General features: G+C 45.2%; 1 protein-coding gene across 1 annotated transcript; it reads right to left on the bottom strand.

The window, feature by feature from the left end:
- Positions 1 to 883: 883 nt before the first annotated feature.
- LOC147269540 (uncharacterized) lies at positions 884 to 7,663 on the bottom strand. Its single transcript, XM_086186619.1, has 8 exons — positions 7,095 to 7,663; positions 6,548 to 6,790; positions 6,125 to 6,262; positions 5,795 to 5,864; positions 5,604 to 5,702; positions 5,235 to 5,338; positions 4,690 to 5,012; positions 884 to 4,284 (listed from the first exon to the last, which is right to left on the bottom strand). Exons 1-8 carry the CDS (start codon positions 7,614 to 7,616, stop codon positions 4,257 to 4,259), a joined length of 1,527 nt encoding a protein of 508 aa, XP_086042745.1. The 5' UTR covers positions 7,617 to 7,663; the 3' UTR covers positions 884 to 4,256.
- Positions 7,664 to 12,128: the final 4,465 nt, after the last annotated feature.

The raw sequence follows: 12,128 nt of genomic DNA, 5'->3' as shown, positions 1-12,128 counted from the left end.
AGGCTTTTTCCTTCATCAGAGTGGTTTTGATTTGTACTTTGTTCTTCAACTCCCTTCATCTTCCACCTTGCCTGGGAGGAGGCAATAGAAATGCCTGTTTTAGTTGGAAAGAAGCTCCGGGTGGAGGTGTTGCTCCTGTCAGCAAACATTTGACCTCTGACCCCAAATGCAAGGCCAGGACTGGTCTTCATGGACCTGGCGGGCACCAGAGTTTCCAAGAAGTCGAGTCCTAACTGTAAGGAGACCGTTTACCTGGGAAAGCCAGACTTCGTGGACCACGTTGACCCAGGAGATGGAGTGAACCTTGTTGACCCTGAATATCTGAAGGACAGGTACAGTAAGACTTTGTCACACTCACCCGTGCGTTCTGATATGGGCGTGAAGACCTGGAACTGGAACTACCGGACCTGACTCAGAAGATAGCTGACCACCTGGGTCTGGAGCTTGGGAAGGTTGTGACCAAGACATCCAGCAACCAGGAAACATGCATGGAAAAAAGGGTGGGTAAGCTTTCATTTGATGTGGGATGAGTTTAATTTGAAGGAAGGACAGGGAAAATCACCAGGCAGCATTAGAAAGGTTTTTGCTGCTTTTTGCTCCCCTGAATTCAACTGAAAGGTGAAGCAACTCTCCCAGGGGCTGTTTGGGCCCAGAAAGTCCAAAATTAACAAGCTTGGTGTCTCTGGAAAGGTCAGACTTCATCTTTACATTGAGTCAGAGCTCATTGACATGGGATCATGCTAGCTTTTAATATCAAGCCATACATTGACGTTTAGAGACAGCGAATGGCCTCCTTTTTGGCAAACCCATGGCAGCGACTCAGAAGAAGCAGAACATCAGCAAAGGTGGTAAAAAGAAGAAGCTGGTCCTGAAGTTGATGCTGGACTGCACCCATCCTGGTGGACATGACATCATGGACACAGTCCAATTGGAGCAGTTCCCCCAGGAGAGCGTCAGGGTCAATGGAACAAAAGGCCTTTTCTCTCTCTTGAAGAAAACAAAGCCCTCCGACCAACTGTGTCAGGTCAGAGATGAACCCCCCAGACTGGTCAGGTTTTGTGTCACGTTGGATTTATGTTACCAGAACTGCTCCTCTGTGTGACTCCACATGGCCCCGGCCCTGAGTTAGTGAGTGTGGTGCATTCTAATCTGATGTGCAAGCTGCAGCGAACAGTAAACACTTCATTAAAATGTGGCAAAGCCTGACAGGAGCTCTTCCTGTTTGTTGTTATCCTGAGAATAAATGCAGGATTACTCAACAAGGAGGCTCAAAATGATCATCAGAAAGCTGCACCAGTTACATAATGTGGTACAGGGCTGAAGAGTATCAGGTCAAGTGCCCTCCACTTCTAACGCGCTGATGGTGTCTGTCTAAATGTTGAACACACATGAGGGGAGGGAGAGAACAGAGGAAAACAACGGGGAAAACAAAAGTGTAAACTTGTGGTTGTTTCTGATCAAAATCCTGTAAATCTGTGTAAACCCCTTTATATTCTGGTGCCGTCCTCAAAACTGGACATATTTTATCTTTTGGATCTGATCTGAACAAATACAATATACAGTACAACAGTGTGGCAGTGAAGGAGAGCTGCACAGGGTTGGCGTGTAGTCTGGACAGTCATAAAATGGTCCCCTGCCTCCACCTTGTGGATGTCAGCAGTAACTGCAGTCAAAGGTTCTGACAGAGGGAGACGATTGTACACTAACCCTCACTCTGTCACTGGAGGAAGCCATCGATCCAGATGACATGACGCTAATGCTTGTAAAGGTTGAAGGTCGGCAGTGACCATGGCAGATGATGGGATAGTTGAAAACCTGCAAAGACAAAGTGGAGATGACCAAACAGATCATAAGAGCCCATAAACATCAGAAGAAACCAAATATACAAAGACAAACGCCAAGATTAGATTCTAAACTCATTCAAGTAGTGATGAGGAGACACAAACGCAGAAATAACTTCTCCACTTGACAGGTGACTGCAGATTTCAATCAGACTGTCATCACACAGAGGAAAGACGCGTTTACTCGTTGCCAAGCGCAGACGCAACTTCTCTGTGTCCAGGATTCACTTCTGTCATTGCTGTTTGTTCACTGTTTAGGATTTCTTCCTCCATCAACCTGCTTCTGTTGGGAAAGTAACAAATCAGCAGAGAGCTGCAGGTCAGCTGATCCGGTGCTTGGACACGGCTGAATGAAGCTGGGCTTTATTTTCTTCTCCATCGGATCACCGTCAGGCTGCAGATTGATAGAAACATAGACCAGGTGCTTCCTTCAAAGTCACAGCAAGAACTGCAGCGTCCCCAGATCACCAGTCCCACTGTCAGGTCATTTAAACAGGAATCAACTAAACCCAACCGTCATCGGGCCTGCAAAGAAATACCACTCTTCTAAGAATTAGGATTCTATTGTGATGAGATGTCTCGGAATCATACTGAGTGTGTGCTTCTTCACAGCCATGATGAAGGTTCTGGTTCGTCCTGCAGTTTGCATAGACAGTAAGAACAGATAAGATTCATGGTGGGAGGGCCGTATTGCATCAGTTAGTGGGGGTCATCAGGGAATAAAGGGTCTAGAGACGGTCTGGAAGATGTCACCTTGATTCAAAGACCTTAAGCTGGCCGTTACCGGGACGACTGGAAAAATGTGTGACGATTTCTGTGGAATGTGTGAGTAAACAGGAGGAAGCAGAAACGCCCAGGTGTGAGGGACATAAACTCAACTGTTAGCGCTCCAAAGTCAGCCTTTTCTTTGAGAACTTCACGTGTGTGTTGCATTGTAAAACACTCCCTCTTTACAAGAAAATACATTCAACTTCAGTTCTTCAGATCCAGTCTCTATCATGAAAAGGTCTTTAAGAAGAAATTCTTGTGACAAACACTCCCCCTTAATGTCTGTCCTACGCAGACGTCTGTCTGATGACGTCACCTACACACACACACACACACACACACACACACACACACACACTCTCTCTCTCTCTCTCTTCTTGTCTTTTCATTTGATCTGGAACTCTTCTCTACTCAGGACAACAAGTGATTCAGAGTGTAACTTGTAGTGACTCCAACCAGCAGTCAGCTGCTCTACGTTCCAGTCAGCCAGCATCAAGTCAGTGGCACTAGAAGCTCAATCTGACACTGTTATGGAAAAAGTTAATTTAGTCTACTGATCAAAAACATCTGAAGCTGAACCTGAGGGTTTTTAAACAATTTTCAAAGAAACAATAAATGCAGCAACTTCTGGTCAGTGACTTCATTTCTTGAAAGCAATTCAACAAATAACACATTCCTCCATGTTAAGATGCACCCACATCTGGTTTAACTCCCACCCATTTCCAGGTGAAGCCCCGCCCCCTCCAGGTGCAGGTATGGATACAGATCATTCTGGTGGTTGTACAGATACAGACAGTGTTGGATTCGCTCATCCCTACTGATTATTCAGGCTACTGAAGATATGATCTTAGAAAGTGCAGAGAAAAGTTCAGCAGTTGGCTGAAGAGCCAATGAGGGACGAGCAGATGACTTTGGCTGGGATTCTTCTTTTACTGGTTTACTGGTTTTACTGGTGGAGCCTTCAGGCTGCGTCCCATGACTGTGGCTTGGTGGGGCAGAGATGTTGGTGTCAGAACCGTGAGGATCCAAACCACAGGCCTGTCACTCACTTGTTTCAGGCACGGTTGAGTCAGGAGTTGATACCTCTGTTGGTGGAAGGTTTGGTGAATTTCTGCAAGTAAATATTCCTCCGTTCCAGCTCTCTGTCTCGTTCTTGTCTGAATCCTGACTAGAGCTTCATGCTCCTCAGCATTAGAAGACCTAACAGTCTCCATATCTGGGACTTCCAGAATTCTGTCCACCAAACCACTGTCACTTTTCAACTCCGAAACATGGAAGGACACGATGAGGACGAGGACCGAGCAGCCCAACCAAGTGCAACAATCCATAAGACAGCAGCCAGCAGCAGCAGAGCAGCAAGAATGCAGAGCAATGGAAGATTCTCTTTGGAAAGGTGTTTCAGTCTGTTTCCACTGACCCCTGGATGCCAGCAGGTCTGAGGAGACCTGCACTCAGGTGACCCATCTTCTCGGAGCCCCTGACCTCCATGGATGGGGTCGTTCTCATGGTGTATACTTGTTCTGCTAGCTGGTCCTTGATCTTCTCGATGTGAGTCGGACAGTCAAACATCCACATTGACTTTTGAACTGACTGGTTTCATCATGGCTGTTCCGTGGCAGGGAGCTCTGGCTCCAGTACACAGGGGTTTCAGCTGTCACCCTCACTCCTCTTGAGCCTGTACAGACAAAGTGTTATTGATGGTCAATGGATGAATTAGTGGAGTGCACACTGAAGAACAGCCCTTCACATTTGGAGCACATCAGAGTCACAGGGCAAATACGTTCTCTTTCATTCCCATTGCAGGATTCAGCATTTAGCAGAAAAGACTGGAGAGGTCGATAGCAGACATTTTGATCCTATCGACAATCACTAATTTGTCTCTTTTCATACAATTTGACTCTGGAAACTGAGACTCCCATATTGTCAGCTGCACCACTTCCCTGCTGGAAGTAGACTGAGTGACACCCCTCACTGTCACATCCAGACAGTAACATTTCATGAATGTATATGAGCACACACACACACACACACACACACAAACACACACAAACACACACACTCTCTTTCTGGCTGAACTTACAATGTGAATGAAGACTTTTTTACTTGTGCTGTCTCCTTGTCCAGGTTCCAGTAGGCGGGTCTCCCACAGTGCAGGTTTACATCAACATCTCTGAAGATGTACTTGCGGATGAATCTGGGACACTTGTGGCTAAATCTGGGCCACCGGTGTTCCTCAGCAGGTCTGGGGGGTTTCCTAGACCCAGATGATGAGAGGGACGTCTGGCTCTCATGACCTCTCTCTGATGAGGCGTCTCCTGTCCTCCCTTCCTCATTTGGTTTTCTTTTATCAGGGTCTGGACAGTTGTTTCCCTCGACTGGGACCTCTGAATATTCGGTTGAATCCTGAAGCACAAGACAAAAGTAGAAAAGGTTCATCAGAGATCAGAAATGTCTGAGTTCTATTCAGCTTTATTCAATGTTCCAAGCTTTACGTGTCAAAATGTGTGTATTTAAAAATACAGAGATTTGTAAAAACACTCAGCATGATTCAACGTTCAAGCTTTCGAAAATAAAAGTGCATCTCTCTAAAAAAATGCACGTGTTCCAATGATTTGAATCACTTACTGATTTGCCAGAGCTCCTCTGCTCCTCCAGCAGTGGCACCAGACTACCAGCCTCTGTGGCTGAAGGGAATTCCTCTTCTGTCTGAACCATCTTGGTCTCTGTTCCTGTAAGTCAGACACGACCATGAGTGAGTGTTACAGTGGAAGCTGTCGCAGGGGAGGAGCACGGTCCGAGGTAGAACCCAGTATAGAACCAGTCTGCACCATGGGGCAGATACATCCTCTTCCATTAACACTGAAGGAATGGGTGAGGTGGACTACAGCGATGACATCACTGTCACTGTCAAATCCTTCTGTAGATTCACCTTTGAGTGCATGAATGAATGAATGAATGAATGAATGAATGAGGGAACGTGAACTGTGTGCTTACCTGCAGAAGGATATCCACTTGCCAAAGGCTCCTGTTGTCGAGAGTGTGAAAGAGGGATCAAGAGTGATTCCTCTGTTTGAAGCCCCTTGTTTTTTCTCCCTGTCAAAGAGAAAGGATTCAGATAATCAGCCATCAGTGTCAACTGAGAAGATCCAGAACAGCTGAGTCACTCAGCAGATTATGTTTGATACCTCTGTTGGTGGAAGGTTTGGTGAATTTCTGGAAGTAAATATTCCTCCGTTCCAGCTCTCTGTCTCGATCCTGTTTGATGAACAACACATGAAGTTACTGCAGGATTCCTCTGTAATCCAGCATCACACACATTACAACTGTTGACCCAAAGCTGATGAGGAAAATTAATCTCCAATATTCGGTTCACTCAACATTCACTCAGCCTTCCAGCAAGGGTCACCTGTGCTAACGTCTAATTATTCAACGTGATCATTTATGTCCTCAAACGCCCAGAAACTGGACGCAGGTTGGGACGACGTGAGGTCAGATTGACTGCTCCTCCAACTCACTTGTAGGTCCTTGTTTAACTTCTCTATCTGCTCTTGTAGAGAACAACATGTGTTTTGGGCTGTGGCAGCCTTTCTTTGTTCCATGGCTATTTGGCGATTGAATGCAGACTCTCTCAAATCCCGTTTTCTCTGTAAGTCCTAGTAGAAAAGACAGAAAGCCAACAAAAAGAGAATTATAATCTTAATGCTCCCACCTTGGGTTTATAATCTGATCCACATTTCCAGGCTCCAGTCATGGTCTGTTGGTGGTGACCTTCATCTCAGAAGACCTGTGTACACCCGGTACAGAGATCCTCCTCATGGATCTGATCACTAGTGGACTCCTCAAGTGAGTTCCCACTTTGGCTTTTGGTGCAGGTGTAAACAAGGCTAGACACTCTTTTCACATCTGACGTTGAACCACATCAGTCAACACAAACATACCTCATACTTCCTGGTGATCTCGGCCCGTTCCTGTGTCACCTTGGCCAGTTGGAGGCTGAGCTCCTCTCTCTCCAACAGGCTCTCATCCTGGTTGAGCTGCTCCAGGTGCTGTATGCGATCAACAGCATGTAGCAACCTCTTGTCTTTGACCTGCAGCTCCTGTCCCAGACAGTTACGGCAGGAACGAGTCTGATACAGCTCCTTCTTTAAAGATCTGACCTCATTGTCATGCCTGGCTTGGACCTGGGAACAACAAGAACATTGTTACAAAACTGTCACTGGAATTGAGCCATGATTGGAGAACTGGGCTCAAGATCTCTTTCTATAAAAAAAGCTGTCAGAGATTAAAGTCAGAATCTAGAGATCAAATCAGAACCCCAAGATTACTGCTGGGTATCAGAGATTAAAATCAGATCAAGTGAGAACTCTGAGGTCCAGTCAGAGATCCAAACTGAGCCTAAACTCCAAATTCTGACTTGTTCCTCAGAAGTCAAAGTAGGCACTGCAATCATGAGATTAAATACACCAAAGGGACTCAGTAACTGACCTGTGACATGCTGTCCTCTGCATCCTGGAAGTTCCGCAGCGCCATCACATGGCGGTGCTGAATCCTCTTCAGCAGCATCTCTTCCTTCCTGGATTCCCTGAGCTGATTCTGCAGATCATGGTTTTGATCCTGCAGATCACGCTTCTGCCTCTGCAGATCACGTTTCTGTAATGTTACAACTTTGTACCTATTCTGTACATCATCTGCCTCCTTCTGCAGATTTTGGTTATGATTCTGCAGATCACTCATCTTATCCTGCAGATCACGGTTCTGCCTCTGCAGATCACGTTTCTGTAATGTTACAACTTTGTACCTATTCTGTACATCATCTGTCTTATTCTGCAGATTTTGGTTTTGATTCTGCAGATCATAGTTTTCATTCTGCAGATCACGGTTCTTACTCTGAAGTGCTCGAACCAGACTCCACACCTCCTTCCAGTCCACGTTTTGGTGACCTTTATGAGACCCAAAACCAGTGCAGGGTCTAGGGGAAGGGGACTGGCTGGACTCTGAGTTCTGCATTTCAGAGGTGTGATTAACGCTCCAGGTGTCAAGTTGTGTTCTAACAAATGTGGTGTGAATGGAGTCTCTTCAACCGCCCCTCATATGAGTGAGTTCATCACTGATCTCAGTCAGGGCAGCAGATGACTGGGAGCCACCTTCATCAGTCAGTCATCATCACTCATCCTGACCTGTCACTCATCTTGACTCTTCACTGCTGAACGGACTGGAATGACCTGTTTTCAGTTGTACTGACATCCTGTCAGCAACATTTCTGGAGTTTTTCAAAATAAAAGCTCTCACAAGAATGTCTGTTTTAAGGATTCATTCATTTAAAGTTATTTGAATGGTCTTGTTGTGCACGAACATATGCTGGGTAGTTCACCTCTTCGCCTCTCATCCAAGAAGCTTCTTAAGTTCTCGCTGTCGTGAATTCCGGCTGCACCTCCTGGGGAGGGATCTAAGGACGGCATTGTAGGTGGGTGACGGGTGGTGTCTGAGGCCCCCTCCTCTGTTCAAAGATGGACGTTCTAGTTTGACATGAACGGCTTCTTTCACCCCTCTTTCAAACCATCTGTCCTCTCTGGCTAGAACAAACACCTTGTGGTCTTCAAAGGAGTGCCCCTTCTCCTTGAGGTGGAGGTGGACTGCTGAGTCCTGGCCTGTGGTTGAGGCTCACCTGTGTTGCGCCATGTTTCTGCAACTGTATCACATAACTATGAGGTTCTTTGTGTCTTTGTTATGAAACCAAGAAAAAAATCTCTTTGAAGGGCAAGACTTTCCTCACTGCAATCATGTTTTTATTGCATGTAAAATTGGAATGTGATGATCTCAAAGGTTTGTTTGCACATAGTTTGCAAATTCAAAACCTTTGCAGGAGTCCACCATGTTTTGTTTGTGTCTCGGTCCGTGTCTTGATTTCTTGCTTTATTTTGTGGTTTGTGTCCTTTCTTCCTGTGCGTTCCCTTTTGTCTTGGTCTGCCTTTAGTTCCTGTTTTCATCTGAAGTTCAGGTCTTGTCTTCCTGTGTGCTCCCTGCTGTGACCGCCTCATGTGTCTCACCTGTATGATTGCACCACCTGTGTTGTTTCTTCATGTATTTCACCTCTGTGTTTCCTGTTGTCTCTGCTCGCTTCATTGTCTTAGTCGGCGTCATGGTCGTTCTCCACGTCTCCCCTAAGGCCTTAGTTTTCAGTCCTGTGTAGAACTTTGTTTGGTTTGTCCTTTGAACTCGTCCAGGACTTCAGCCTGTTGGCCCTTTTTGTTAGGGCCTGAGCCAGAAGGGACTTCAGGCCTTTGTTTTTTCCTTCCTTTGAACTCCCAGTGTTGTGTTGTACTTCACCATTTTGAATTTAAGGCTTTTGTTGTCCTTCCTTTGGCTGCATTTGGGTCCCGTTTCCACATAAATCTGTGACAGTTTGCTATTTGAAAGGGTTTGCTTCAACAGACACTGAGGTATTTTATCCGTTCGCTTTTTAAAACATTGCAGGTCAAATGAATTTCTAATTATCTTAAAGTTTTATTTGCAAATCCAACCGTTTGCTGGACCTAGCATGGATTCAGTCACGACAGTGGTCTCCAACTCTTCCCACCTTAAGGCTGATAGCTCAGACTGTATCACGTACCTTTTTGGGCTGATGTCAACTCCTAATATATTAATTTTGTGAGAATATCAGTGTGTTTTTCTCAGCTTCTAAAATTTTGATTTGAGGGGGTGTTACCCCTCAATCAGAAATCAGAAGTATCAGAAATCTCAGAATCCAATTACATAATTTTGTTTGATCTTCATGCAACTTGTAAATTCTTTGAATGTGTCACCGTTGCCATAGGAACGGGATTATGTCATCTATCTACAACGGAAGATTGTTCACTCATAACTGTTGAACAGGCGTAGAAGGTCTGAACTATCCATCCACATCACGATGGACAAAAACAAAACGGAAATCAGGAACCAACTTCATTCCGGTAAGTCAAGTCAGTTTTATTTGTATCGCGCCAAATCACAACAAAAGTTATCTCATGACACTTTACAGGTAGGGCAGGTCCAGTGCCACACTCCTTCAATGAATTTACACCCAACAATTCTCCATCAGCAAGCACATCCTGCAACAGCGGCGACGAAAACCTTCCTTTTAACAGGCAGCAACGTCGAGCAGACCCAGGCTCAATGGGGACGGCCTTCTGCTTTGACCAGTTGGGGGGACAGAGACCAGGAGAGCAGAGCAGAGACAAAGACAGATAATGGAGGAAGACAGATATGCAGAAGGAAAGAGTGGGACAGAGATAAAGAAGAGAGAGAGGGAAGAGATTGATGGACAGACGGGGACATGAGCAGGTGGAGCTACGGGTGGCAGCTTGAGCCTCTTCAGGTCTGCAGCCTCCTCCAGCAGAACCCGGGATCTGGGATGAGGGGAGTCCGAAGGCTCCGGAGAAGAAGATGAGTGAGTAATATGTATGAGTCAGATTTATGTATGACAAATATAGGAGGACAGAGAGGAGGAGAGAGAAGCCCAGTGCACCATGGGAGATCCCCCAGCAGCCTAAGCCTACAGCAGCATATCTAAGGGCCAGCCTAAGCAGCCCAACTATAAGCCTGATCAAAAAGGAAGGTCTTAAGTCTGCTCTTAAAGGTCGAGAGGGTGCCTGCATCCCGGACCGAAACTGGGAGAGGGTTCCACAGGAGGGGAGCCTGATAGCTGAAGGCTCTGGCAACTTTTAGAAACTCGAGGAGGCTGCAGGAAGCCAGCAGCCGAGTTCTTTGATTTTGCCCTCTGTTTTGTTTTCTTTCTCTTTTTTTCGTTCCGTGAAAGCAGAACAGGTGTGGTTTTAACCAATCAAAACTAACAATGCTGGTAACGTGACCCACGTGTCCATCTAGTGGATGCATAATGCATCCCCAGCTACGACAGTAGTTTCTATTCTATGCACCTTATAATGCGGTGCGCCCTGTATATGAAAACAGTTCTAAAATAGGCCATTCATTGAAGGTGCGCCTTATAATGTGTGAAAAATGACATTTGACCGCTGACAACAGTTGTGGAGTTTCCCAGTATGCAGGCTGCAGCGTGGTGGCTCATCCTTGGCCTTCAGCTCTGAATGAGTCCTGTTGTGGTTCATGTGTGCTCCCAGAACGATGATAGCCCTGTTCAAACTTTAAAATATGTGAGGGCACAATTATGGTTAACAATGCTGAATTTATAAGGTCTCACCGAATTGTTTGTCCTCAGGGTGGACAGGACCCTGACCAAACCAAAAAGGAATCTTTTCTGTATTATAACCATCTCATAATTTATGAATTATCCCTATAATATCCTTGTTGCCAAACAAAATGTAAAACAACCAACATTACCTTCTGACTTAAACCTACAATATAAATAACTGTACTCTGTGCTTTATTGCCAGCTCAGTCATCAAATAATGAAAAGTCAGGCATTCATGTAGAAATAGAGAAGTATCATTTTTAACTTTTGTTTCCTTTTGACCTGTTATCCACTTCCATAGTAATGTCTTTACACTGAAGTGCTCAGTTATATCCAACCTTAATTAGCATTGATTAATTATTAATCACTTCCATTTGACATAAATGACCTGTCCTCACATTATAGACTTCTATAAATTTCTGTCATTTAGAATCATGTTACAAATTTTAAAGACCGAATTTTTTTGCATGAACATGTGATTTTTAAGGAGATGATGGCCGTATGGATTAATTTACATAATAACAGTGTTGAGTATCTCGGTGTCACATTTTGCTCTCCGTTATCCTTCTAGGTGTGGACCAAGCTGTGAGATTGCGGGTCCTCATTGATAATGAAATCAAGAAACTCACTCTTAACAGTGGTATGCCTTCATCTGTGGAAGAGCGACTTGGAGCTATCAAGGAAGAGTTTTCCATTACTGCAGAAGTAAGTCTGCAATACAAAGATGAAGACTTCAATGACTTCTTCACCCTTACCTCAACTAGTGAGCTGAAAGATAAAGACACACTGAAAGAAGCGTTCATGCCTCATCCTGTGACACTGACACTTGTTCCCATGAAAAGCACCCCTGATACCTCTGATGTGAGCTCACTGTGTGAATGTGCGAGTCAGTCTACAGAGTCAGACGATACTGGGATTCGGAGTCCTTCTCCCTCTGAAAGGCAGGAGCCATGGCCCTCCGTTTTTCCCATTCCAACTTTCTCCCATAACACAGAGCTCGCATTGAGACAAGGCAATGAAAGCTATTTGAGAGATGGCACCTCACTGACATCACCAAGTGTCAAATCTGACATACTGGAGCGTCTGGCAGAGGCCATGTTCTCCTACACATCTTATCCCAGTGATGCTCAAAGATGTGCAGTTGCACAGGCCCTCACAGAGAAGCATCCATGCTTAAAGGAGCCTGGATCTTTTAATGGAACTTAGGGATGGCAGCAGAGTCTCAAGTACAAATGTGGAAACTATCACACAAAACGTAGACCACTGGGAAGCCCTGAACTTCTAATAAACTCAATGAAATACAAGACTGAGGAAGATAGAAAAGCTGCCAAAAA

Source organism: Aulostomus chinensis, chromosome 2 (assembly GCF_037954235.1).
Source record: "Aulostomus chinensis isolate RoL2024-O1b breed Wild chromosome 2, RoL_Achi_v1.0, whole genome shotgun sequence".
NCBI lineage: Eukaryota > Metazoa > Chordata > Actinopteri > Syngnathiformes > Aulostomidae > Aulostomus > Aulostomus chinensis.
Note: the sequence above shows the minus strand (reverse complement) of the source record. Positions and strands in the feature narration are given on the sequence as shown.

What these genes read in the sequence shown, in the direction of transcription:
- LOC147269540 (XM_086186619.1), bottom strand. Translation starts at nt 7,616, where the DNA reads ATGCAGAACTCAGAGTCCAGCCAGTCCCCTTCCCCTAGACCCTGCACT. An exon ending in CAGAGGACAGCATGTCACAG is followed by an intron (nt 6,791 to 7,094) that starts GTCAGTTACTGA and finishes TGTTGTTCCCAG; the next exon opens with GTCCAAGCCAGGCATGACAA. An exon ending in CAAACCTTCCACCAACAGAG is followed by an intron (nt 5,703 to 5,794) that starts GTATCAAACATA and finishes TCTCTTTGACAG; the next exon opens with GGAGAAAAAACAAGGGGCTT.